The sequence below is a fragment of the Saccharomyces paradoxus genome, assembly GCF_002079055.1.
Source record: "Saccharomyces paradoxus strain CBS432 chromosome XII sequence".
Taxonomy (NCBI): domain Eukaryota; kingdom Fungi; phylum Ascomycota; class Saccharomycetes; order Saccharomycetales; family Saccharomycetaceae; genus Saccharomyces; species Saccharomyces paradoxus.
The window spans coordinates 885,018-912,301 of NC_047498.1; the positions used below are offsets into that span (position 1 = coordinate 885,018).

Below are 27,284 nucleotides of genomic sequence, written 5' to 3' on the forward strand. Positions count from 1 at the left end.
CTCCGTTAACAAGGTTTGACAAAATTTACAATTAAGAAGGATAAGCGCTAGTCAATCTAAGCATTAAGTTCGCTTACAAAGAGAAAGAAACTAGTTATTTTCTATTTCTATCACACATCTGTACTTCTTCTCTGGTGATTTCCCATTTTTCTAATTTTGATCGACTTTACGGTGAGTTAAACTACTTCTTTTTATCTCACATCACATTTAGAACAAGAAAGCAAGGAGAACAAATCTAAGGGAAAAAAGCACCACGGTACGTTCATACTAAGTTTATAATATACTGGTTGTTTTTGCCTTTTGACATTTTACTATATCCTCGAAACACCATATCTGGATTTATCTATTATTTATCACTTCGAAGTTTCTTTTCTAAGGCGTTTCAGATTAATTGTCATTGAAAGACACATTCATAATCAGCATTTTTCTTTTCTTCGAAACAGGAAAAGTTTATACGAGTATGGATTTCACAACAATGACTATGGCAAGCAATATGGCTACTACTACTGCTACAACTGCTACACCGGCACATGCATCTATAAATTCCTCATCAAACTCTAATATTGATATTGATTCGAATCAGAATACTCCTTCTATCCTGATAAATAACAATTCGGATTCTTCTAATGGGAAAAACACAGATTTTAACGGCGTCAATAATATTCACCAAAAAAACATCACGAACAATACAAACAATGTTCATTTGTACTCCCCTAATATAATGGACCAAACACTACTAACTCCACAGGATATCGCCAAGTTACGGAGAGAATCGATAGCCCATTCTCAAGGGATGGGTGGTGTTTCATGGGGGTCTATTAGTGTTGGTTCTTGGTTGAGAGATGAAATTATTAGCCGCAGAGGTAGTATTGTACCGGCATCAGCAAACGGCGCTGTCGCCGCTGCTGCCGCTACCGCAGCTGCCACCACTGGCGCTACTAATACTTTGCAGATCCAACAACCCACTAAGAGGCCTTCTGTCTGTAATCCTCCTTATCATAGAGGGTATTCTATTTCTCCTCAGATAGCCTACACTGCTTATCTGCCAAATCTGGAAAAGCAATATTGTAAAGATTATTCATGCTGTGGTCTTTCCTTACCAGGTTTGCATGATTTGCTGAGACATTACGAAGAAGCTCATATATCCACTTCTCCTAATACCACCAATATGTCACAAATACCGATGAACTCTGCTGTTAATGCCGGTTCATCAGTTCGGATGACAAATAATAATTCTACTGCAAACTACAACCTACAGAATAACATGGCCGCTAATACGAAAAATGCAGCTCAGAAGACTAATAATATGCAGGCTCATAGTAGCAATGCAACTAATAATAACTCGATTAATAATATGCATGCCAATCTCCATAACAACATGGATTCCAACTCTACAATACGACAATCTCAGCATCCTCACCACCAGCAGAATATAATACAACAACAGTTGCAATCGAATTCCGTCAATCACTCTTCGGCAGCTGTACCAACACCGAGTGCAATGGGCTCAGCAACTGCGTCGTCCACGACGGCAAATCCGAATGTGATATCTATAACTGGGGGCCCTAACTCAAATTTATCGATGGCTAATCACTCTCAACAATTACATCTGAACGGTAATTTAGTCGATGCGGTTTCAACGAATGATGTGTTTTTAAGAACAAACAATTCTCCGTCAAGACACACTCCGCACAACAAACCAATTAACAGTAACAACAACAGTGGTATCAATATTAATAATAACAACTCGCACAATACTAATAATATTAACATGGGTAATAAAAACGTCATGGTGAATCGTCCACATACTTTCAATAACTATTCTTTGAACAAAACGTCCAGGAATCCTATTCCACATCAGTCAAGAAAAATCGATCCCCATCAAACGGATTTGTCACCTCTGGTACTTGTCCAAGATATAGATTTGAGTTTCATGGATGATGATATTTTGGGCCCCGGTAACCACAATACCATGAACTCTACCGTAAATCCAACTGCAAATCCTCACAACTACAATACTTTTCATTCTTCTGTTCACGTGAAATCCTCTCAAAATATAGTCGATGACCAAGACATTGATGACATAGACGATGATGATGATGTAGACGATGATGATGATGATGACGATGACGATGACACGGAAAACGGCTCCACTTCCAATGGAAAATCAGTTCATAACAACAATTATAAAATGCCTCAGCAAGCTTATATAGATGATCCTGCGAGAAGGCTCTATGTAATGGATCATGAGGAACAAAAACCTTTTAAGTGTCCAGTTATTGGTTGTGAAAAGACTTACAAAAACCAAAACGGTTTGAAGTATCACAGGTTACATGGACATCAAAATCAAAAATTACACGAAAACCCTGACGGTACGTTTAGCGTAATAGATCCAGATTCTACAGATTCATTTGGTGATGGAATGGGCTCGGCAAAGGATAAACCCTATCGCTGTGAAGTTTGTGGTAAAAGATACAAGAACTTGAACGGTTTAAAATATCACAGGGGCCACTCCACTCATTAAGATATAATTTTCTTCATTCAATTGCTTTAGTATATCTCATTGAATGAGTATTCTACCGTTTTTGACCCTTACATCAAGCGCCTGCTCTTTTTTCTTTTCGTTGTAAACAATTTGTCTGATCATTTTGGAATGAAAATCCATGTTGAAGCTGCGCTCTTCAACTATTACCATTAATTTAAAAATAAAAAAAAGCATATCTATTATCATAAAATGAACTTATAATAGAATAACATCTTTTTGTTTGTCATCATTTCCCTTAGATACTCCATCATGAAAACGACTTTTGCTCTGTCTGATCCCTCCTTCTAGTATCGTGATTGTGCGTTTTTTACTATTCATTTTTACTACTGTGTTTTTACTATATATTTTTTGGCTTTACTTACTTCCTTCTGTTTTGATGTATTAAAAACTATTTTTATTCTAAGAAAAGAAACTTTCATCTTCTTATTCAAGTTCTAACTCCCAGAAAAAATTTCTTGGGATCCAAATTTTTTTATATTGTATTGTTTATCTGCTATTCTGTGTGTCTTTGAGTGGAGTATTATTGTATGTTTTTGCCTTACTTTTCTCGGGTACAGGCTCTCTTATTGAAGCAGTAGAAGGATACCTCGAAAGTACAGTTGCACTTGTTCTTTGGTACCTTTTCTTTTCTCTTTTTGCGAAGTTGTGCGTAAGTCACAGGAATTACATATGATCCCATTATGAGACCATGATTTGGTGAGGGAAGTTTACAGAGTTTACAGAGTTTACAGGTTTTTGGTGGTTAAGAAGTTTATTGTTTTGTTAATAATTTTGACCTTTAATTTTATATGCCTGAAAATATAAATTTATTCGATATCGATAATAATTCAATATTATTAACTTGAAAAGTTATTCTGCTTCAAAGGTTACAATCATATCATCCAGCGAGGTGTTAACAAGAAAGCCAACAACACCTATTATGTCGTATGATTCAAGACACGATCATTGAGGACTATTATATAAGCAAGACGTTTCGTCATCCCTACAGGAAAATTCCATTGTTCAACTAGTACCAAAGTTGCTCTTTAGGAAGGCAAGAAAAACTACCTTACCATGTCCTGCTGCTATGTGTGTATTTTTAAAAATCTAGAGGGAAAGTTCTTAAAAATATAAATGCGCGTAAGGCAGAAAAATAAAGACATATTGCCATAAATTATCAGAACACGAATTCAAGGTTTCAACAAAATAGGATAAAGTGAATAGGAAGAATGAAAATCAATATATCCCGTCCATTACAGCTTTTGCAATGGACTTCATATATTGTCGCCGTATTTCTAATACAATTGCTAATCATTCTTCCTTTATCAATCTTAATATATCATGATTTTTACCTGCGACTATTACCTGCTGATTCTTCTAACATAGTTCCCCTTAATACTTTCAATATTTTAAATGGCGTACAATTTGGTACAAAGTTTTCCCAATCCATCTCAACCATTCCAGTAGGCACAGATCTACCGCAGACAATAGACAATGGCTTATCGCAGTTGATACCCATGCGTGACAATATAGAATACAAGCTCGATCTAAACTTGGAGTTTTACTGCCAAAGTAGAACTGACCGTTCAAATCTAGACAATTTGTTAATCGATATTTACAGGGGTCCAGGTCCCATATTGGGTGTTCCAGGAAGAGGGGACAGCAAAGATGAAAAAGTCTTTCACACTTCTAGACCTATTGTCTGTCTTGCACTAACGGATTCCATGTCGCCCCAAGAAATTGAACAGCTAGGCCCATCTCGCCTAAATGTCTACGGTGAAGAATGGCTAAATACAATAAGAATAGAGGACAAAATATCGTTAGATTCTTCATATGAAACGATTTCGGTGTTCTTAAAAACTGAAATTGCCCAAAGAAACTTGATAATATGCCCGGAAAGCGGTATTAAATTCAGGATGAATTTTGAGCAGGGATTAAGAAACTTAATGCTTCGAAAAAGATTTTTATCTTATATTATAGGCATTTCAATTTTTCATTGCATAATATGTGTGCTTTTTTTTATAACAGGTTGCACCGCATTCATTTTCGTTAGAAAGGGTCAGGAAAGATCCAAGAAACATAGCTGATAGAATTGTATTTCTCGCTATATAATTTTAGAACCTAGCTGTTATTTTCTAAGTAAATAGCTGCTCCAGCATTTTGCATCTTCGCCTCAAATAAAAAAATGAAAAGATGATCAGCGAAAAAACTCAAATTGAAAATTAGAGATGCTTTGAAAGTCATAATTCATATTCTAAATAAAGATTCCAAAGTGAATGCTCACAATGCCCATTCCATCCGGTAATGTGGTGGTACCGAAGCCGAAACTTACCACTAAGGAAACAGATCCACTGCATATAATAAAGACGAGGCAAAAGACACATGGTCGGCCTGTGACCATTGCAGGCCCAATGGTTCGATATTCCAAGCTGCCATTTCGTCAGTTGTGCCGGGAATATAACGTTGATATAGTTTACTCCCCCATGATTTTAGCAAGAGAATATGTCCGTAATGAGCATGCAAGAATCTCTGACCTTTCAACAAATGATAAGGACACCCCACTAATCGTCCAAGTAGGTGTAAATAACGTGGCTGATCTACTAAAATTTGTGGAAATGGTTGCCCCTTACTGTGATGGTGTTGGTATTAACTGTGGATGTCCTATAAAGGAACAAATCCGGGAAGGCATAGGTTGCGCCTTGATATACAATCCCGATTTGTTATGTAGTATGGTCCATGCTGTGAAAGATAAATATGGCGACAAACTGAGGATTGAAACGAAAATAAGAATACATGAAGAGTTGGACGAAACGGTGGAGTTATGTCGAAGGCTATGTGATGCTGGGGTGGATTGGATTACGATCCACGGCCGAACACGCAGAACTAGGTCATCGCAGCCAGCTAACCTGGATGCAATAAAGTATATTATCGAAAATATCAGCGACAAAAATGTGCCTGTCATAGCGAATGGGGATTGCTTCAAGTCATCTGATTTGGAAAGGATCACTAAGTACACTGGTGCATCTGGTGTCATGGCTGTACGTGGGTTGTTAAGCAATCCAACGTTATTTGCTGGGTATGAAACCTGTCCTTGGGGCTGCATTGAAAAGTTTTGGTACTGGGTTCTAGAATTTGGTGGCTTACCCTTCCAATTGACTCAGCATCACCTGTATTGCATGCTTGAAAATATGGAGGTGAAGAAATCACTGTTAAAAGAAATGATGAACCTTAAAAACTACATCAGCTTGATCGACTGGTTTGATAAAACCTTCGACTTCAAGCGTTACGGCGAAGATGGATTTGGTAAGGCGGTCGAAATTCCTTATAAAATTAATGGCTGTGTATAGAGCACCGCACCAATGATTGCGAAACAAGAATGAATAAATATTAAATTACAAAAATCTAATAAAATGTGGTACTGAAATCGTATATATTTTCCTTTGTCATTTAAGAGCGTATACTCGTACCCCGAAAGCTGCTCCGTTTGTGTAATAATATAACCTAAAACAAATAAAATGCTTATGAGATGGACACTATTTTTTTTACAATCTAAGCATCTTCTTCAACGACGACGGTTTGTAAACCCTTAGCAGAGGCGACCAGGACAGGTTCGACGTAAGAGAACAATGGGTTCTTGGCGTCTTCTTCTTCGTTTCTCTTTCTTGAGATTCTCAATCTTAATCTATATTCAACACCCTTAACACCTCTCTTCCAGATGGCCTGGTTCAATTCTGGGGCTAGACGGACATCATCGGTACCCATGTGTAATTTGGCGAACTTCTTGATTTCCTTGACAGCTCTTGGAGCTCTCTTCTTGAAACTGACACCATGTAACTATATTAATACCAATTCAGGATTGGGCTGTTAGTAAAAAAGTCGCTATGAAAAGGTGGAACTCAAGCATTAAGCCATGAATTGAGGGCAAGCGTCATTATGGTGTAAAGGTGAGTGTGCAAATAGCAACTTGAGGAGAGATGAAGCACTGCAGCAATGGATAGAAGTCTTACAGCCCTTGCATCACGCACTCCATACAGTGACCTTCTTGTATTCCGGAATTAAACCTACGGCTCATCATTGGAAAAATTAAGTTTGATCTATACAGATTTTGCATGCTATTCCTCTATAATCTCGCTTGTTGGCTTTTAATTACTTCCCACATGAAGACAATGCTAATTTCGACATACTCTTTTGTGCAAGTTGATGGTGTATTCACGAGTGACAACGTCTTTTAAACCGGCCATTTTCAAGTAATTTTGTTTATTCTGCTCGTGCAATTGAAATTAACCTAGAGTCAAGCGTATGTATAACCAAGAAAGCCTATTGACAATGAAACTGGTCAAATAACAGAGTGAATATGTACACGCAAACTACCATCGCGAAGAGCTACAAGCTTGCAAAACAACGTCAGAGCCGTCTGTCGCATTACCCTCGGTTTCGCGCGCTCCCAATTGGCATTTGAAGTGCCAAGTTCAGTCGTGAGCACATTCAATCAGAGGGTCGTCCCATACCCAGTAGAAACCCTACAGCTTCCAGTTTAGCTATGAAACGGACCAGATGAGCAGCACGGACGCTAGAGGGAAGTGGGCTCTTCCCCCTAGCTCCAGTGAGAGGGACGGAACGGGCAGCTTTACCTGAAAAATAAAGCATTCTAGGCTAGGCTGTGCAACTAAGGTTTTTCTGCGCTTCATCCAGGAAAAAATTCAAGAAAAATGTAATATAAAATGTGGGTGTACAGATGTGTAAATGCACAGATGTAAAAATAAACTCAACGAGGAAAATAAAAACGGCATGGGAACTATCTGGCGGCCCTATGGCGCAAGGCTTTGAGCAAGTATCCCCAATATGATAGGAACGGATTTCATTCCGAGTCAAAAAGGAAATAAATAAGAAGTCACCTTTAGTAAAAAGTTCAGTATGACAGATAGTGACATCTCAACCGGCATCAAGGGCTTATTAAGGTCCACCAAACCTGAAGCAACACCTTTGTAGATTTCTTCTTTCCCCTCGCCTCCCCCACACAATGCTTCCTCTCGTGACTAATGCTATCAGCGCGCGTTTCTTTTTTTTTTCTTGCTAGTATTTTTCAACTTCAAAATGAAACGATGCATAAATGATAGAAACATTGAACTTTAGTAAACAATAGGAACAACCACCGGAGTTAATATTTTTTTCTCCTCATTCCTTGGTCGCAAAAAGGTGTGCTGTATAATTCTTATTGGAATATTTATAAAAACAAGGAATACACGAAAATAGGACGCTAGTGCTCAAGTATTCTTCTATACTGGTACTTCAATAGGCCTTGCCGTATATTTTTTCCATTAAGGTCGTTAAAAAAACGAATAATTTTGTACGATAAGTCCAATTAAGAAAATACAATATTCAAAGACTAACGGTTTATTATGGCAGCTTCTACTTCCAAGACTCCCAAAAAGAACATCAAGAATACCTTAACACATACTTTACAAAAATGGAAGGAAACATTAAAGAAAATTACTCACGAAACGTTGAGTAGTATTGATGACTCTAGCGGAAGCGATGAGAAAATAGAGGCTCTGTTCACTGTGTCTCAACCTGCAGTTGTAGCCTCAAAGGGTACAGACAGAGATAGTGGTGCTTCTATGTCGCAGGTAGGGGGAGGAGTCAATAGTACATTAGAGATGAAGCTCACGGATGAAAGTGAGGAATCTAGCTCTGCTAATAACACAACCACAACTGCCTCGCATACTTTATCGAATTCGAAGAAGTCGGTACAGAATTTCGAAAACTATAACGTAGTGGAAGAACGCATAAAATTAGCTCAAATAAGTAAGGCGCCGTTTTGTAATGCTGAAAAAATCTGGAAACGAAGAAGACAGCTCTGGACGCAACCCACAGAACAGAGCGAAAGTGCTAATAATGACGGAGCTACTCGAAGGGAGATTTTTCAAGCCATACCTCAGGAATATTATGCTCGTGTTTACAAGAAACTGGTCGTGGATGATAAACCATTGAGAGAGCCATTAAACCTGGAAGATGCTTTGCAAGTCATAAATGCAGGCTGGACGGAAACAAGAAAGTGGGCTAATGCTGCCAAGGGCATGCCATGACTGCGTGAGTTTGTGTATTCGGTCAACGTCATTTATACTTTGCCTTGTAGCATCCTTTCCCTTCTCCAAATTTGCATTATACAACTTTAACTCAGTTAAAGAAGTTCATCATTTACTTATTCTTCTTTTTTCCTATCCCTTTTTTCAAAACCTTATATATATGTATAAAATACGTATTGACTCATTTCATTAATAATAACATATAATAATAATACTAATTGAAAGATATTGAATTTGGCCATCCTTCATTTCGAATTGCGATTCTTTTTTATCAGTTGGTACGTCATTTCAATGATTCGGAGATCCCTATCCACAAGCTCCGCTTCCTTTTGTAATGCTTCGGTATGTCCCATATATGGAGTGTATTTTTCTAGCATGTAGGTAACAGGCGAAACACACTTGTTCTTAAATGAGTCGTCATGAAGTCGCACCAACTTCTTCAACTGTACATTTAATATATATGATTGATTATTTTCAATTTCTTCCAACGTCTTCGAGGCTTCTGTTCCATGTGGAGAGTTGATTATTTTGTCGACCAATCGGTCAAGTTCTTCGGTCCTGTTTGGCATTTTTACAGTCATCCAGTTCGCACACTTTGAGAACGTAAAGAACACTTTGTCACTGTCGATGACCCATTGAATGTGAGAGGGACCCTTTAAGAACACTGCAACGAACCGAATGAGTAATTCAGAGTTACCCTCTCAAAAACACCATAGGAAAAAGAAAAATATACAAATTTGTCTTAGTAACATAGTTGTTCTATATAATGCTTACGCGGTGGTGACAAAATTTGCCACTCCCATGCAAAACTTGACAAGATCATCCAATCTATCTTCGTTCTTATGTACATTCTCCCAATTTTGAAGAGCAATGGCAATATCTTGATTCTTGTTGTTGGCGTGAATAACATCGCCGTGTGCCTTGAACAGTAAACTAATAAACGTTTCATAGAGTTCAAAATTCCTATTGCTCTTCAATCCTTGTGTTAACGCATCGATGAACCATACAATTTCATCAAATGGCTCAAAGGAATTCAATGATCTTATCTCTAAATCCACTGCGGCAGGCGAGAGGTTTATTAGTGTAGCCAGCAATAATGAATAGTCATTAGATTGTGAACCCTCTCGTAATTGCTTTGTAAAATGTGATTCAAATCCTAACCTTCCTGTGACTCTAAATTTATTCATTTGCTCTTCTGCATCTAACTTCTTTTGTGCTTCTTGATCCCTGCGATGGATTTCTTCTGGTGTTTCATGTGCTATACCTTCTCTTCCAGAGGCTTCATCTCCAACCTTTTCTCCAGATAGTTGTAAGAAAAATGGAAGCTTTTCTGATTTCTTTGGAGCTTCCTTTGGCTTAGAACGTTGTCTGATAACGTCCAAATGAAGCAATGTGTTCATCTTACTTCTCGGTCCTATAGATAATGTCAACAGATCCTTATCGATCTGTTCCAATGATGTATAAGTGGTGAAATCAATATCATTTAGGTCTTCTCCTTCATTGCTTTCTAAAGCCCCCGACAGCATCGAGTCATTCCCCCTAACAGATGTGCTAGGTAAGGCCATTCTTTCAAATTCAGACTCATCGATAGTTCTGGTCGAGACTGCCTTGAATTGCGCTCTGTTGGTCCAGATACATATACCATTACCGGTAACATGTGTAGTGGCAAGCAAATCACCATTTGGAGAAAACTTTACATTTGTGGCAACATTATCTACTATGATACCATCGATGCATCCTCCGGTTGGAAGATCCCAAGTCCTAATGGTGGAATCTAGAGAAGCAGAAACAATCCAACGGCCTTCAGGAGAGAAATCAAATGCAGTGATCCTGTTACTATGACCCCATAATTGACGGACAACCCTTTGAGTAACTGCGTCAATAACCACAATTGATAAGTCGTCTAAAGCCAAAGCAAATAGATCAGAAGAACGATGATAGACCATTGAGGTAATAGGAGCATCCAATTTCAATTTACCCAACAATGTTGACTTGTTGAAGTCATAAAAACCAACGATACCATCTAGTCCACAAGAAACCATTTTACGATTCATACCGTCTAAGGCTATACCGGTAACTGCCCTTTTGTGCAATTTATACTTTTTACGGAGTATACCACTTTGCATATTATAAATGGTAATGGAACCATTAGAGGATCCGACAAATCCAAAATTACCACATTGAGAGATGGCCACAGACTTAACAAATCCATCATCAGTAGTACCAAAAGTCCACCTACCAACTCTTTTATTTCGCATATCCCAGGTTCTTGCAAATTTTTCATCCTTATGTGCAGTGACAATATTTTCCCATTCACCTATTCTAGCATTTTCAATTGCAAGCGCTACTATTTCAGGAAACTTAGCTTTGATTGTACTACCACCTACCCTGCCGCCATCTTGCTTCTTGTGTAATCTTTGAGACATTTCTTGTGATTGTGCATCTTTACGCAGAGAAAAGGCCCAAAGTGATCTATCTTTGGATGCTGATAGCATGAAGTGTGATTGGGAATCAGCAAACGCAATGCAGGAAGGTGGCTGAGAATGGCCCCCTCTGGAACGTAAATATCTTGGTGGTTGAACAACTACATCACCGCTTCCCTGGGATAATGACGGGTCGAAGACGTATTCTTTTAGCGAATTGTCACCACCTGATGTAACAATAATAGGTTGACCATTCAAAAAAGTAGCCTCAGTGACACCACCGTATGATTCTCTGTGAATGTTTTTCAGAACATGTATTCTTGAACGACGGTCCAAATCATAGAAGATTAGATCACCACTGCTTGTTCCTACACTTAAATGGGAAGAACCATCGGTCCTAAAACTCAATGATGAGACTCTTGATTGCGGAATCCTAATTGTGCGGACTTTCTTACCTTTTCTCATATTAAACATAATAACCTCACCGGTAATCGTACCTAGGGCAATGATATCCAGGACTGGTGCTGGTTCAGCGGTCGTAATTTGGTCGGGAAATTCGTTCGATGTGTAAACAAGCTTCCCAGTTCTGACGTTGAAAAGCAAAACGTTGGATTTGGTAACCACAGTTAATTTATTCAAATAAGTTGCCAAATGTTGTAAAGACACAATTTCGCCACCTTGAATTTCAGCAACGGTAAGTTTAGTATAGAATTCTGATGGGTATTTATCTTGCGAATCGGACTTCTTGAATATAAAAATGGAATTGTCATCGGTGGAAGCGCAAAGATAATCACCAAATACGCACAAATGCTGGACACTTGCGTCAGTTTCTAATTCAAGCAAATGTTCTTCAACACCCCTCTTGTAAATACCAACCTTGTTTTCATATGCTGCGTACACGTAGTGAAAGTGTGCAGATAATGCTACAATTGGAGATGGTGTTTCTTTCTCGGAAACAAAAAGTAAATGTAAGGTATTCGCATCGTATATTTGAAATGTATTTCCAACACTTGTTACAATGTAGAAGGTAGAGCCCAACGTACCAGTAGCAAAAGGAATACCATTACTAACATTACCAATAATCCTGAATGGGGAAAATACTTTAGAATTTTTCCCTTTACTTCTTACACCTTCTTCAACTTTTCTTTTTTTCAAGTCGATAGACATGGCGTACTTTTTTAACAGATTACAGCCTTAGTGTTCTCTTATTGATAGCTTGTGTTTCGATATATTTATTGTGCTTGAGATTCATTAAATTTTCATAGCAATCTCATCGCGAATTTTTTCTCAAAATTTTTCAGTCAAAAAAAAAAGAGCACGTGCTCAAAAATGTTTCTTGAAAATCATTATTTAAGATAGGAAGAATACAATTAATCACTGAATCAATATATTCTACCATTAAACTACTGACGGAGCACTTCATAAAAATTTAGAAGCACCTTGTAGCATACTGATTCACTGCAGAAGGTCATGAGTGGGATAAAGCAGGAACTAATTGAACCGGATGGGGTTCCGCAACAGGAGGCTAGAAGTAACTCACCTAGTACACCTTCTGAGATGTCACCCCTTTTCTTGAACAAGAACACACAAAAGGCTATGCAATCTATTGCTCCAATATTAGAGGGGTTTAGTCCCAAGACATCAGCTAGTGAAAACATGTCTTTGAAATTGCCACCACCCGGAATTCAAGATAATCATAGCGAGGAGAATCTCACTGTGCATGATACACTGCAAAGAACCATAAGCACCGAATTAGGAAATGGAAACAGTGCTAATAAAGTTATGACCTCAAGTTTAAAGAAAGTTGATAGTGATTCAAAGTCGGAAACTGATCCTGAGGGTCTTCCCAGCAATTCTAGTATTGACAACGAAGCAGGTAACATGAACTCTGCCTCCAAGACCGGATCACCTCATGCACCTCAAGGAATAATGGATATTGAGCAGGCCAATGTGGGAACTAGCTCGGCACCAACATCATCTACTTCTTCGCGCAAGTCCTCGACTAGTCATCCAAAGCCTAGGCTACCGAAGATAGGGAAAATTGGGGTATGTGCAATGGATGCAAAGGTGCTTTCAAAGCCGATGAGACACATTTTGAATCGTTTAATAGAGCATGGTGAATTTGAAACTGTCATTTTCGGAGATAAAGTGATTCTAGATGAAAGAATCGAAAATTGGCCAACATGCGACTTTTTGATATCTTTCTTTTCTTCAGGATTTCCCTTAGATAAGGCAATTAAGTATGTCAAACTACGGAAGCCTTTTATCATCAATGACTTAATAATGCAGAAGATATTGTGGGACAGAAGACTATGCTTACAAGTATTAGAAGCCTATAGCGTTCCAACACCTCCTAGACTGGAAATCAGTAGAGATGGTGGTCCCCGAGCCAACGAAGAATTAAGGGCAAAATTACGTGAACATGGTGTAGAAGTCAAACCTGTTGAAGAACCGGAGTGGAAAATGGTGGATGATGATACTTTAGAAGTTGATGGCAGAACTATGACTAAACCCTTTGTTGAAAAGCCCGTTGATGGTGAGGACCACAACATTTATATCTACTATCATTCTAAGAATGGGGGAGGTGGTCGTCGTTTATTTCGTAAAGTTGGTAACAAGTCTTCTGAGTTTGATCCTACTTTGGTTCATCCTCGTACTGAAGGGTCTTACATTTATGAACAATTTATGGATACTGATAATTTCGAAGATGTGAAGGCTTATACGATTGGAGAAAATTTTTGCCACGCTGAAACTAGAAAATCGCCTGTAGTTGATGGGATAGTTAGAAGAAATACTCATGGTAAAGAAGTTAGATATATTACTGAGTTATCGGACGAAGAGAAAACCATTGCTGGGAAAGTCTCCAAAGCATTTTCCCAAATGATTTGTGGCTTTGATCTACTTCGCGTTTCTGGTAAAAGTTACGTCATTGATGTCAACGGGTTTTCTTTCGTAAAGGATAACAAAGCTTACTATGATTCGTGTGCCAATATATTAAGAAGTACTTTTATTGAAGCCAAAAAGAAAATGGATATGGAAAAGAAGAATCTGCCCATCATTCGTGAAGAGAAGGAACAAAAATGGGTATTTAAAGGGCTGGCTATCATTATACGTCATGCTGACAGAACGCCAAAGCAAAAATTCAAACATTCATTTACTTCGCCAATTTTTATATCGCTACTAAAAGGTCACAAGGAAGAGGTTGTCATTCGAAATGTTAATGATCTAAAGATTGTTCTCCAAGCTTTAAGAATTGCGTTAGACGAAAAAGCAGGAAATCCAGCCAAAATCAAAGTGTTAGCAAATGCTCTAGAAAAGAAGCTAAGTTTTCCAGGTACTAAAATTCAATTGAAACCGGTTTTAAATAAAGAGAACGAAGTGGAAAAAGTCCAGTTTATTCTAAAATGGGGTGGTGAACCCACTCATTCTGCCAAATATCAGGCGACTGAGCTCGGAGAGCAAATGAGACAAGATTTTGACTTATTAAATAAGAGTATTCTACAAAACATTAAGATATTCTCATCATCTGAGAGACGTGTTCTCCATACAGCGCAGTATTGGACCAGAGCCCTTTTTGGAGCCGATGAATTAGGGAGCGATGAAATCAGTATTAGAAAGGATCTTTTAGACGACAGTAATGCTGCCAAAGACTTAATGGATAAGGTGAAAAAGAAGCTGAAACCGCTCTTAAGAGAGGGGAAGGAAGCTCCTCCACAATTTGCATGGCCTTCAAAAATGCCGGAGCCATATTTAGTGATAAAGCGAGTGGTTGAATTAATGAATTACCATAAGAAAATCATGGATAATAACTTTGCTAAAAAGGATGTCAACTCGATGCAAACAAGATGGTGTACATCCGAAGATCCCAGCTTGTTTAAGGAAAGGTGGGATAAACTTTTTAAAGAGTTCAATAACGCTGAAAAGGTCGATCCTTCTAAAATTTCTGAATTGTACGATACTATGAAGTATGACGCTCTTCATAATAGGCAGTTCTTGGAGAACATATTCGATCCAGGGCTTCCAAATGAGGCTATTGCCGATGAGCTGGGCAGTCACTCTTTGGTTGACCGTTACCCAATTAACGTTCTCGCAAAAAACAATTTCAAGATAATAGACAGCCATAGTATGAATAGTTCCAGCAAGAACAGCAGTAATAGTGTTGGTTCTTTAGGTTGGGTTCTGGAAAGTGGGAAAACTTCTACGGCCAGAAACCCCAAATCTTCTTCTCAATTCGATGAGCCACGCTTTATGCAATTGCGAGAACTGTATAAGCTGGCCAAAGTGTTGTTTGATTTTATCTGCCCCAAAGAATATGGTATTTCAGATGCAGAGAAACTGGATATTGGTTTGCTGACTTCGTTGCCTTTGGCTAAGCAAATACTAAATGATATAGGAGATATGAAAAACAGAGAAACTCCAGCTTGTGTTGCGTACTTCACCAAAGAGTCACATATTTACACCTTACTGAATATCATATATGAATCTGGTATTCCAATGAGGATCGCTAGAAATGCCTTGCCAGAACTCGACTATTTGTCGCAGATTACTTTTGAACTTTATGAAAGCACGGATGCTTCTGGCCAAAAATCACATTCCATTAGGCTGAAAATGTCCCCTGGGTGTCATACTCAAGATCCGCTAGATGTTCAATTGGATGACAGGCACTATATCAGTTGTATCCCGAAAATTTCCCTGACGAAACACTTGGATATGGACTACGTTCAACAGAAATTGAGAAACAAATTTACCAGAGTGATTATGCCTCCGAAATTTACACCTGTAAACATTACGAGCCCTAACTTGAGTTTCCAGAAACGCAAAACCAGAAGAAAGTCGGTATCTGTTGAGAAGTCGAAACTTCCTGCCTCGTCTGGATCTTCATCATCTACTTCAGTTAACAAGACATTAGAATAGTAATCACACCCAATTTTCAATTTAGCAACATATCACTAAATAAGTATTTACTCAACTTTTTCAAAAAAAAAATGTATTAAATTTTTGCTCGCGATCTTTAGCTCCGGAGTTTTCGTTGAACCCTTAGACGAGCAAATTAGCGCCATAAGGATATACGTCAGAGCACATTAATTAGTGACATGTGGCTATATAAAGAGCAACCTCCTCTCATAGACTTGACGTTCATCTTGTTCCTTTCTTGCCACTTCGGAGACCATCAAAAAAGAGTAAGGGTAAATATACACACGTTTAAGAATCGAACAAAAATGAATATGGGAGGTACTAGCAGCACTGCTGCCAAAAAAGCAACCTGTAAAATATCGATGTTATGGAATTGGTATACAATTGATACGTGTTTCATTGCTAGATCCTGGAGAAATGACACCAAAGGTAAATTTGCTGGTTCTTGTATTGGCTGTTTTGCACTTGTGGTGGTAGCTCAATGGCTTACTCGTTTTTCAAGGCAGTTTGATGTGGAACTATTAAAAAGGCAGAAAATTAAGCATTTGGCTAGCTACTCACCAGAGGAGTATGTTGTTAAATGTGGAGATGAGGATGCTAAATCTGATATGGAAGAACTACAAGGCTTCTACAACGAACCAAGTTGGAAAACAACTTTAATTTCTTTACAAAAGAGTTTCATTTATAGTTTCTACGTTTGGGGTCCAAGAAGATTGAATGAACCAGAAGACGACTTGCTAAAGAAGGTTTTATCATGCTGTACATTAGTAACGCCAGTTGATCTGTACCCCACTTTTTTAGACCATATGATAAGAGTTACAATATTTGTACTACAGTGGGGACTATCTTATATCATCATGCTGTTATTCATGTACTATAACGGCTATATCATTATTAGTTGTTTAATAGGTGCTATCGTCGGTCGTTTCATATTTTGCTATGAACCTCTGGGCTCATTGGGTTCGAGTGGATCAGCCCAGGGCACAGTGAGTTATGATAAAGAGAGTGACGATCGTAAATGCTGCTTGTAGAAAGAAAAAAATGAAGGAAAGCCTAGAAAGGTTGTTTGGAATTTAGCCTTTCCTAATTTTTCATAATTAGCTAGCAAAAGTTACTATTTGTAACAATTGCTAAAAGTTAAATAATAATTCGTGTAAAAATAAATAGTTAATGCCACAAGGTGTTCATATTCGGTAATCGCATATTTAGGATTCAAGACGATGTGAACATATGTAGTTAATGTAAAACTACAATATAATAAAACATCCATATGAAGAGAAGTAAAAGTGTAGGTCGGGTAATGAGCATTGCTTGCTCGACGTGTAGTGATGAAAAAAAGTGAAAGTTCATTTAACCGCATAAGAAGTGCAAAGATCCTAAACTGATATGGAAATCAATGACATTGATCGGTTTTGTGCTGTATGGATTTAGAAGCAACTAGAACAAAGTTTAAGAAAACTGGAAAGAAGGTACTGCCTGCTAAATCATTTGAAGAAATTGTGCGGGCTAATAGGGATGTTTTGAAGGAATCGGTGTTTCTCTCAAATTTATTTCAAATTTTACAACCACATGTCAATAACATCAAGAAAATACGATGTCTTGCAATTGGAAATTTTAGGGAGGATTTTCCTGCGACATACCAATTCACTCTTCTTCTAGAGATTATTGATTACATAAAAAGCGAGGACGACAGGGATGTCCTTATTTCCTTATATGACCCAATATTTACTAAAGAAGAGATACAGTACTTGAAAAGTTTAGGAAGCAGGTGGTTAATAGAGGAAGAATTTTTAGAGAGCGATGCAAGGGATTATGAATCTGTATTATATTTCCTTCCCCATGCTCCTTTGGATTTGACTGAGAATATACTATCATCACAGCGGCCACACTTATGGCTAGCAAATAATATGATATCACACACCGATAGATACACTAAAGCAAAACTTTGTGAAAAATACCCTAATTTAGGTAAGCTAGTTCATTACTTGCAGCCTAACACTGCGCTAGAAGGTAAGAAACTCCATGATGTAGATGATTTTGAAACATTCATTCCGAAGAGGAAAAGAAAAAACAGAAACAACTCTTCCAAACTCAAGGTCAAACTGCCTGAGATAGACTATAATTCAATAGCAACGAAGTTCAAGTCCTGCCAAATACTCACAGATTTTGATGAAGGAAAGTATTTGAAGGAAAAACCCTGGATCAATTCCTTCTCTGATTTGACGTTACATGCTATAGAGTATTAGCATGATTACTTACTACATAATAATATATAGCTGAACTATAACTCCAACCACATTGTAACCTGGCGTTTTACCATCAATAGCAACCTGGGGGCGCGCTGATGTATTCATGGGGCTAGAGTTGCAGGCATGATTGCATGTACTTAAACAAAATAGGGAAAGGACACCGGCTTAGTTACTGGATCATCAAAATAGAGAGCTGAATAGCGCCTAATAAAAGAGCGAAGTTTAGTTTTACCTACGAAATCTAAACAATGACTTGAATAATAATAAGAGACGACACCATTAAAGCTCCATGGGGAAAGGACACAAATGAAAATACCGCTTTTACTGCTGGTGGTTATCGCCCCTGTCAAGGATACTTCTCGGACCCGAACAACGTTACAGCTCAACCTAAAGAAGGCTAAATACGACAAGGGTATTTACCCAAAGAGGAGGTGCTTCTAAGTTGGAACTAGTGCCTGCGAAGATCGCGTTTTTTAAACTTCGCGGGCGAATCGACAAATAAGGTTCTTCTTGCACTCTTTTTAAGATCAAAGTTGGGGCAGACAGAACGCAAACGAATCGTTGGATTGAGGAACCGGAAATACCCACACCTGAAATTCATTTAGGTCTTGGCAGAATCAATTATTCAAACGGCGCGATGCTCATCAAAGGAGAAGGTATGATTTATAGCAGTTTGTTAATTGGCCTCTAAACGCGTGGAGAGCATCCCTTCTGTTCAGCGATCCTTGAACTGTGAACTATAGTAAAATATTCACTTGCTCAACAATACGGTACTTAAATAATATATCCAACTATGCGGCTTCACCCTTATCTTAACGCCTAAGTTTCCTACAAATTTACCCTCTTTTGAAAGCACGAGAAGTTACATATGAATCAAACTTAACAAGACAAATATACTGCCTGCGTGTACCCTCTGCAATATACAAGTGAAACAGACACATCTCATCCATATTTCCTTTTTACGTAAGAAAACTAAAGTAGTAGTGCGGTGCCTGAGTTAGCGCTTGTCATCTGTCGGACAAGACATTTTTGCTAACTTACCTTATAGAAAGAATGATCATCAATTACTCTAAATAGCATTCCTTCATTGCGGCATCCTGTGACCCACACACCGCGCTTGGACCCGTTTTTTTCTTTTTTTTTTGTTGAAAAAATTCAACAGTTCCTGTCTTTTTTTTTCATTCTTTTTCGCCTTGCCTACTTTCGAGAATTTATTTCTTTTTCTTTAGGTAAGGGACCTTTTCAGCTGAGACACGGTGGGGTCTGTATTAATGACCATTCTGGCACAAATGCATAAGTAGTACCAAAATGGCGCTACGTCTCACCAAAACCGTTTTGGATGCTTAATTAATAGTAAAAGAAACTTGAATATATCACTTTCATTACCGCGGAAAAAGCTGAGCCATATTATTAGGTTTTTGAAATGTTCCCGTTGACGTATTTTTAGTGCAGTATATGTTCCGCGGATATTGCTTAGGTGTATTTGAGCGCTCTCGTACTGTCCTTTAAATTTCTGCAGCTCTCCGTCAGTCTCTCGGTAGATCCTCTCACCTCGCTTGGATACCGCCTTGAAGATTAAAGTTCCCCTCAGTACTCGTTTAGCCTGAATACAGCGTAGTATGGCCTGGTAAATTCCCTAGTTGCTTTTTTCTATACGGCGTGTCCCTGGAAAAAAAAAAAACTTGCCTATAGATCTTAGTAGACAAATTTAACTACGTCAATCTATTGTTCTGCTTAAAAAAAGTTGAAATTGTTAAATCCTCAACAAACTTATCGCTTTTCAAGCTGCTGCAATCACAGATCTTACACTTCTACACAGAATAATTTTTTTCCTGTAAAAAGAACGATAAATATATAAGCTTTTGGCAATCTGCCTGCACTTTACTCTCATTATGTCTTGGGGTTTCATTTACTCTGTAGTGGTTTGTAGATGCGATGCTGATACAGTAAAATAAAAATTCAGTAATAGATTCAAATCGTTACAATGAATTTCAAAATACTCCTCCCGATTTGTGCTTTATTAACACTTACAACATTTCTACTGACCATTATTGCCACTGCGGGTTCTACTTCGAATTATAAACCAATAACGAATATTTTCATCGGTGATGCTAATATATCAAAAATTAACGTTACAAAAGTTATGCCACAGGTTGGCCCAATTTTGACGGTATTAGGCTCTGCTCTAACCGCTCCAAATACAACTGTGGATAGCATATTTGGCGCCCTTAAGGCAATCGCTTCTACCGAGGCCTTGTCTCCTCTACTGCACTTGTTGTCTAACGCTGCTAACACTTCAGCTACACTATCATCTTTGACGCAGCTGGCTCCAATGGCTTTGGCAGGATCCAATAACGCCACTACCACGGCCTTCTCCGCTCTTGAAGAGTTATTGACCACCTCTAAAAACACAACCGAACTCTTGGGTGGTTTTAGCACATTGATGTCATCTATGTCAGCCAATGCTTCTTCTACTTCGACTTCCTTAGAAAACACCGTTCTGACCCTATTAGTGGATTCGACCAATCCTATTGGCACTACTGAGTCTTTGATTACTTTGAATAATATGACCACCGAAGAGAAGACAAAATTATCGCCTGTATTCGAGTTATTTGCAGCTTCCAAGAACCTTACTGCCACATGCGATGCGTTAGAAACCATAATGAACTCCAGCGTTCCAACTTCAACGGTTTCCTCATTGTTTTCTAGTCTAAAAACCAGTATTGAGGAAGGCGGCAATGCCACCGCAACAATTATACAGTTAGGCTCTCTTGTTCCTTCGACTTTGAAACCAGCTGTACAAGCTGTTATCACTCTGTTTGACGAGACTACATCTCAAAATACAACATTAACCGTATTGAGTACTATGATTGCCGAAAACATTACTCAGTCGTCTTCCGCCAAAGCTGCTATGGGTGCTTTGACTGACTTGTTAAATTATACCACGAACCAAACAGAACTTCTAACATCTGTGGAGAGTTTGGCCCTCTCCAAAGAAGCCGCTTCCTCTACTAATCAATTGGTAGCCCTTGACGAAATTCTTTCTGCAAGTGCTAACGCATCCGCAGTCGTCTCCCTGATCCCAACTTTGGAATCCCAATTGGCCAGCAACACCGCATTACTTAAGTACGTGCCATATTTGTTCAGTCTATTAGCTGCATCCAGCAACCCAGTATCAAGTTTCTCATCTTTGGTCAACATCACCAAATGGGCAGAAACTAATGCTGCTACATTTATGCCCATGCTGAAAATTTTAAGCTCTGCTGAAACCATGACGGCGATCACACCAGAACAACTTAAGGAAATGACTCCTTCTATCCTGGAATATTTGCACATCCCTGTTATGTACCGTTTATCCATTTTCACAATGTGCCGTGCTCACTTAAACAAAACAATGTATTCATGTAGTAAGTCGCATGCTGTTCAAAACATGGATTTCAGATCGATTGTTTACAATAATATTGAAGGATCAGACTTTAAACCTTATATGGACGCGTTGGACATCGGTAAAGACGATTTGCATTTAGATGGTGAATTACAAGACAGACAACACATGTATGTTCCAGCAGTAAAAGCTGCTTTGGCCATGAATTTGATGTGCATAATCACATCCTTCTTCTTCATGGTATGCTTGTTGCTACTAAGTAGACGTTCTGTGGTAAGTCAAAAACTATGGTTGGGATTGGGTTTTACTTCCTGTTGGATATGTATTTTCAGCGGGTTGGGTAGCACAATCTTTAGCGTCATCCTTAATATGATGAAATCTGGTTCCAAAAAGGATGATTATGATGTAATTATTTCTGGTTCTTCTCCATTTTATGGTCTAATGTGGTCTGGATTTGTATTTGCCGTCCTTGTGTTTCTCTGCATTGCATACTGCTGGTGGACTAGCAGAAAGGGAGCTGCCGTCGTGGAAGCTGAGAAAGCTATTCAAGAAAGTGATTCTACCTCCAGGATCATTGAAGAACACGAAAGTGTCATTGATGCTGAAAAAAACTTTGCAAGGTAAAATAATAAAAAGAAGAGCATATAATATCACCCTACAAATTTTTTCAATTCTTCAACCTTTTAATTTTCTTCATTATAATTTTTTGAATAGTATATAGACAATATATCTTTAGTCATATTTAATATGAAATGGAACACAAAAATTAATTAATTAACGTGCCTCTTTCACATTTAAATCAGTGGTTTTTCCTCAATTGGAGCATTCGCATATATGACGGTCGGCCTTGATCTCACACTACACCATAGAATGAAATTCAGTAGGGCTCCAACGACGGCCCCCCACATCAAACCCTGGTAGTTCCTACCAATGCTCATTGAAATACCATAGTCACTATAATTATGCTTTAGGATGTATTTGATGTATGAATAAGTACCCAAACATGAACCTATACTGACTAAAAGGGCAGCAAAAGCAAAGAATGAAAAGAAGGCACCACCCCACGCTAGCGGCCTTATATGGATGATCCAGCGCAATATGTTGAAAACCAGGTTTACAAAAGTCAAGACAATACCGATGAGGATGGTGATGAACATACACTTGACCAAATTGTTGTAGTACGTCATTTTACTCCTGAGTTTTTCTGGCAAAACAACATCTGCTACAGAATCTATAAGCTTCAGAGCCTCATTATCGTTGATATTGTCATACACTAATGACGTTAGATTGAATTTTTGGATACCGTTGGGCGAAGAACACGATTGTATGTTATGTGAAGAGTCAACCGTACAGTACGACCAAAGTCCTATGTTTATATATGCGGGCAGACCCAACGAGGACAGCGTAACTGAACTTAAGGAAGGGAATATTGTCGATACCTTCATCTGCGATAGATCCAATTCTGCACAGTAAATTTTATTTATAGGACTATAGTTTTTCGTTGATCCTGCGCATGCGATAATCGCCAATATGAGTGCCCCCAGCGAAAATATAGCTGCAAAAAATAACGTGAAAAAATTCCTCATGCTTATATCGTCTTTCGATGATGTACTAATTTTTTCTTAATAGTTCTATTGTTTTTACCAAATTTCACCACTAGGTAGCGATGTATACTCTTCTAGTTTCTTTTAGTTCGACTTCTAACCAACTGATCCAGAAGGAAACACTACTAGACATTTACTGACTACTGAGACATGGAAAAGCAACATTCTCGCGTATATATACTTCTCAGCCAAATTTCCTGTGAGAAGCGCTAAAAATATCAAGCTGGGCTTGGTTGATAATACGCCCGATCGGGAAATAACGCTCGAGGCGCGCTGCGTTCTTTTTTTGTCTGGCCAGGCCGGGTTGTCCCGCACCATTCAACGGCGGCTATCTGGTGATGTTGAAAGAGGGGCGAGTGGGTATGGCTCTGAGAGCCAAATGGGAGGCTGTGACAGGCTTCATAAGCTGAGTCCTGAGATACTTGGAAGGGCATACGCTGTTTACAGTGTACTTCATTGTATGGCTGACTCAATTGTTATGCGGGGTGAGACCGACATGTCTAGTGCATTGTATGTAAAAAAAGAAAAAGAAGGGTGGCAATGCACGGATAGGCTTTTGATCTGTGAAGTTCGCAAGACACACTGCTTTGCTTTCTGTATGCAGTGGAAATGAGGCGTAGCGACATACTAAGAAGCCTCTTTCATGTAGGAAAGCTTCGCCTTGTTTTCCAGACGCGCTTTTTTTAGGATTAACGAAGAGGAAAAAGGGTTTCACATGTTTTATCTGGAAAGATGGAAACTGAAAAACAAAAAAGCAGGAAAAAAGGTTATTCAGGATAGAATAAGGGACCTCGACTAGGAAGCAGGAAGGGGATTTCGAAGGTCATTCTTTTTTTTTTAAAAGATGGAACACTGGCATTATGTGGAAACTACGTCATCGGGTCAACCTCTACTTCGAGAAGGCGAAAAAGATATCTTCATCGATCAGTCTGTAGGCCTCTACCATGGCAAATCAAAGATTCTGCAAAGACAGAGGGGCAGAGTATTCTTAACATCGCAAAGGATCATTTACATCGATGATGCAAAGCCCACTCAGAACTCGCTTGGGTTGGAATTGGACGACCTAGCATATGTAGACTATTCCTCTGGCTTCTTGACCAGATCACCTCGTTTGATTCTGTTTTTCAAGGACTCCTCCAGTAAGGATGAACTTGATAAAAATGCGGATACAGCAAGTGCCGATATCGTTTCCACGTGGGTCTGCCCCATCTGTATGGTTTCGAACGAAACGCTGGGGGAATTCACCAAGGACACTCTACCTGCGCCCATTTGTATTAATTGCGGTGTGCCAGCGGACTATGAACTCACCAAGTCTTCTATAAATTCTTCTAATACAACAGACCCGAATACAAGCTCAGGTAGTCGATCCGGAGTAAACTCTGAGAATATTTGCCCCGCTTGTACTTTTGCTAATCATCCTGAAATAGGAAATTGTGAGATTTGCGGCCACAGATTGCCTAACGCATCCAAAGTACGATCAAAACTGAGCAAGTTGAAAACCTTTCACGACTCTAGAATCCATATTGAGTTAGAAAAAAATTCACTGGTTAGAAGCAAGAGCTCGCATTCGCCGTCATCGTCCTCACTTTCTACAGCATCATCCACAGAGTTCGTGCAACTGAGTTTCCGTAAATCTGATGGTGTTTTGTTTTCACAAGCCACAGAGAGAGCTTTGGAAAGTATACTTACTGAGAAGAATAAACATATTTTCAATCAAAATGTAGTTTCTGTGAATGGTGTAGACACGAGAAAGGAGCCGAACCCCCACGAGTACAATAATGGCATGCCATTCATAGAGACTAAATTGAGCAGAATTGGCATAGCAAGCTTGGAAAAGTCTAGAGAGAACCAGCTTCTGAATAATGATATTCTCTTCAACAATGCGTTGACCGACTTAAATAAGCTGATGTCGTTGGCCACCAGTATCGAGAGATTATACAAAAATAGCAACATAACGATGAAAAATAAAACAACGAACTTCCAGGACGAATCAACCTCAAGTGAAACAAAAACGAGGAGACCGCTATTAATACTTGATAGAGAGAAGTTCCTAAATAAAGAGCTGTTTTTGGATGAAATCGCGAGAGAAATTTACGAGTTCACGCTGTCCGAGTTTAAAGATTTGAACAATGACAATAGCAATACCAACTATATGATCATAACTCTGGTAGACCTATATGCAATGTACAATAAATCTATGCGTATAGGCACAGGCCTAATATCTCCCATGGAAATGAGAGAAGCATGCGAAAGATTTGAGGATCTGGGTTTAAATGAATTGAGATTAGTGAAGGTTAATAAGAGGATTCTATGTTTAACAAGCGAAAAGTTCGACGTTGTAAAAGAAAAGCTAGTAGATCTAATTGGTGATAATCCTGGTTCTGATCTCTTAAAATTGACGCAGATTTTGAGTTCCAATAATTCAGAATCAAACTGGACCTTAGGTATCCTTATGGAGGTATTACAAAATTGTGTCAATGAAGGTGATTTACTGATAGACAAGCAACTGAGTGGGATTTATTATTATAAAAACTCTTATTGGCCCTCTCATATATAAGTAATAAACGCATGGTTTAATTACCTGCTGATAATACTACATTCTCCCAGATAAATAGTTTACATATAAACACGCGGTTAAACGACTTCACTTCGTTACTTGGGATGACAATAATAACACATAGCGTAGATTACAAAATCGGAGTGGAAATATCAACCGGAAATAAGATATATTTTCAATGGCTGAGATACAACTTTCCCCCTTTCTTGTTTCAACGATATCCTCTTGAAATAAGTTCCTTTTCTAAGCTATGCCAGAAATAACGGACGACTTCCACATCTTTAAATCTTTTATTTTTGTCAAGTTCGACCTTTTCCACGTTCCATTGCTGCACGTGTTGTGGCACAGAATCACCAGCGAAATGGAAATAATAGCCTTTGCAGCGTTGAAATAATTCTTGTGGCGAATTCCATTGATAGTTATTAAATTGCCACGTATGGCCCGTAGTGAAGATAGCCACAACTCTGTCCCAATATTCTGGCTTAGTAAACATCCTCGTATTATCGACTATGATAAACCTAAGTGGTCTCGATATACGTTCAAAGTTTTTCTCTATGTTTACTAATCCATTTGGCACTGATGGCAAATTACGGGGATTCACGTATTTTGACTCCAGCAGAAACTGTTTTATATTTGCGACAGTTAAAATTGAAGATGCAGCTGAAGGAATCAAAATGATCGGATCTTTGCGAGGACCACCAGGTAAACCATTTGTTTTAGAAATACGGCCGTGTGCGCCCTTATGACCGGGAGGCAATTTAGATCCTCGTAAAGATCCTTTGATCGATTGTACTAATTTTAGTTCCGCATCTTTTATTAGATAACCAAAATTGATCGGCTTAGCACCGCGCAGTGCAGAGTTGTGGTCCACCAATACACGTTCATGTTTCATTGTTTCCACTACAACTGGATCGGACACTTCAAGATCATTTTCAACAGTCCCTGCAGCAGTTGATTTTGCCCTCGACAATCCATCAGTCGAAGATTTAGTTTCATTATCCGCTGTATTTACTTTATCGGAAGTTTGACCATTCTGACCCGGTGCTTTCAGATATTGAGACGATTCCGTATTCCCAGATAGCCAATTTATTAAATCAGTCCTTTGCAAGAACGAAACATTAGTTAATTGCTTATTCTGACAGTCTGCTACATAGTCTGCAGCACTTGAGTCCTTGTTCATCCAACAATGAACGATTATTCGCAATTGTACCAGTGATCCATCAATCTCAATTTCTGTTTCTTCATTTAATGGAAAACTATCTTGAGTAATACCATCACTGGACGAAGTTTCTACCACTGTTGCTTTCGTAATATCGTCGGTAGTCTGCCCCTCACTATTTTTTAGAGTCAGTTTATCGCCTTTCTTTAAGTGCTCTCTCAGTCTCTCCAATGAACTTGCCATTTTTTTTACTAGCCTGTTGCTCAAATTATTCTTCTATTAACGATAGTAACTCAATAAGTTATTTCGGAAACACGATTTGAAAGGTGTGGAGTGTTAGCTGAACTGAAGTGCTTACTTTAAACCTGTTCAATTGAAATTTT

At 38.6% G+C, this 27,284-nt stretch overlaps 14 protein-coding genes across 14 annotated transcripts; 9 read left to right on the plus strand and 5 right to left on the minus strand.

Moving 5' to 3' along the window:
* Positions 1-460: 460 nt before the first annotated feature.
* Positions 461-2,524, plus strand: SFP1 (zinc-coordinating transcription factor SFP1; the record flags this gene model as incomplete). The annotated part of the gene is made up of 1 exon (XM_033912243.1): positions 461-2,524. The coding sequence occupies one exon, from the start codon at positions 461-463 to the stop codon at positions 2,522-2,524; it is 2,064 nt and encodes a 687-aa protein (XP_033768134.1).
* Positions 2,525-3,753: 1,229 nt separating this feature from the next.
* Positions 3,754-4,611, plus strand: SEI1 (seipin; the record flags this gene model as incomplete). The annotated part of the gene is made up of 1 exon (XM_033912244.1): positions 3,754-4,611. The coding sequence occupies one exon, from the start codon at positions 3,754-3,756 to the stop codon at positions 4,609-4,611; it is 858 nt and encodes a 285-aa protein (XP_033768135.1).
* Positions 4,612-4,809: 198 nt separating this feature from the next.
* On the plus strand, positions 4,810-5,871 carry DUS4 (tRNA dihydrouridine synthase; the record flags this gene model as incomplete). Its single annotated transcript, XM_033912245.1, has 1 exon — positions 4,810-5,871. One exon carries the CDS (start codon positions 4,810-4,812, stop codon positions 5,869-5,871), a length of 1,062 nt encoding a protein of 353 aa, XP_033768136.1.
* Positions 5,872-7,923: 2,052 nt separating this feature from the next.
* On the plus strand, positions 7,924-8,610 carry GAG1 (Gag1p; the record flags this gene model as incomplete). The annotated part of the gene is made up of 1 exon (XM_033912246.1): positions 7,924-8,610. The coding sequence occupies one exon, from the start codon at positions 7,924-7,926 to the stop codon at positions 8,608-8,610; it is 687 nt and encodes a 228-aa protein (XP_033768137.1).
* Positions 8,611-8,855: 245 nt separating this feature from the next.
* BLS1 (Bls1p) lies at positions 8,856-9,179 on the minus strand (the record flags this gene model as incomplete). The annotated part of the gene is made up of 1 exon (XM_033912247.1): positions 8,856-9,179. The coding sequence occupies one exon, from the start codon at positions 9,177-9,179 to the stop codon at positions 8,856-8,858; it is 324 nt and encodes a 107-aa protein (XP_033768138.1).
* A 201-nt stretch (positions 9,180-9,380) lies between these two features.
* UTP21 (rRNA-processing protein UTP21) lies at positions 9,381-12,200 on the minus strand (the record flags this gene model as incomplete). The annotated part of the gene is made up of 1 exon (XM_033912248.1): positions 9,381-12,200. The coding sequence occupies one exon, from the start codon at positions 12,198-12,200 to the stop codon at positions 9,381-9,383; it is 2,820 nt and encodes a 939-aa protein (XP_033768139.1).
* A 303-nt stretch (positions 12,201-12,503) lies between these two features.
* VIP1 (inositol polyphosphate kinase VIP1) lies at positions 12,504-15,947 on the plus strand (the record flags this gene model as incomplete). Its single annotated transcript, XM_033912249.1, has 1 exon — positions 12,504-15,947. One exon carries the CDS (start codon positions 12,504-12,506, stop codon positions 15,945-15,947), a length of 3,444 nt encoding a protein of 1,147 aa, XP_033768140.1.
* A 305-nt stretch (positions 15,948-16,252) lies between these two features.
* Positions 16,253-16,978, plus strand: CTR3 (high-affinity Cu transporter CTR3; the record flags this gene model as incomplete). Its single annotated transcript, XM_033912250.1, has 1 exon — positions 16,253-16,978. The coding sequence occupies one exon, from the start codon at positions 16,253-16,255 to the stop codon at positions 16,976-16,978; it is 726 nt and encodes a 241-aa protein (XP_033768141.1).
* Positions 16,979-17,368: 390 nt separating this feature from the next.
* Positions 17,369-18,193, plus strand: BER1 (Ber1p; the record flags this gene model as incomplete). Its single annotated transcript, XM_033912251.1, has 1 exon — positions 17,369-18,193. One exon carries the CDS (start codon positions 17,369-17,371, stop codon positions 18,191-18,193), a length of 825 nt encoding a protein of 274 aa, XP_033768142.1.
* A 1,987-nt stretch (positions 18,194-20,180) lies between these two features.
* Positions 20,181-22,205, plus strand: INA1 (Ina1p; the record flags this gene model as incomplete). The annotated part of the gene is made up of 1 exon (XM_033912252.1): positions 20,181-22,205. One exon carries the CDS (start codon positions 20,181-20,183, stop codon positions 22,203-22,205), a length of 2,025 nt encoding a protein of 674 aa, XP_033768143.1.
* Positions 22,206-22,375: 170 nt separating this feature from the next.
* On the minus strand, positions 22,376-23,167 carry PUN1 (Pun1p; the record flags this gene model as incomplete). Its single annotated transcript, XM_033912253.1, has 1 exon — positions 22,376-23,167. One exon carries the CDS (start codon positions 23,165-23,167, stop codon positions 22,376-22,378), a length of 792 nt encoding a protein of 263 aa, XP_033768144.1.
* Positions 23,168-23,403: 236 nt separating this feature from the next.
* SPAR_L04210 (uncharacterized protein) lies at positions 23,404-23,619 on the minus strand (the record flags this gene model as incomplete). Its single annotated transcript, XM_033912254.1, has 1 exon — positions 23,404-23,619. One exon carries the CDS (start codon positions 23,617-23,619, stop codon positions 23,404-23,406), a length of 216 nt encoding a protein of 71 aa, XP_033768145.1.
* Positions 23,620-24,029: 410 nt separating this feature from the next.
* Positions 24,030-25,742, plus strand: VPS36 (ESCRT-II subunit protein VPS36; the record flags this gene model as incomplete). The annotated part of the gene is made up of 1 exon (XM_033912255.1): positions 24,030-25,742. One exon carries the CDS (start codon positions 24,030-24,032, stop codon positions 25,740-25,742), a length of 1,713 nt encoding a protein of 570 aa, XP_033768146.1.
* A 211-nt stretch (positions 25,743-25,953) lies between these two features.
* Positions 25,954-27,144, minus strand: CDC73 (Cdc73p; the record flags this gene model as incomplete). Its single annotated transcript, XM_033912256.1, has 1 exon — positions 25,954-27,144. One exon carries the CDS (start codon positions 27,142-27,144, stop codon positions 25,954-25,956), a length of 1,191 nt encoding a protein of 396 aa, XP_033768147.1.
* Positions 27,145-27,284: the final 140 nt, after the last annotated feature.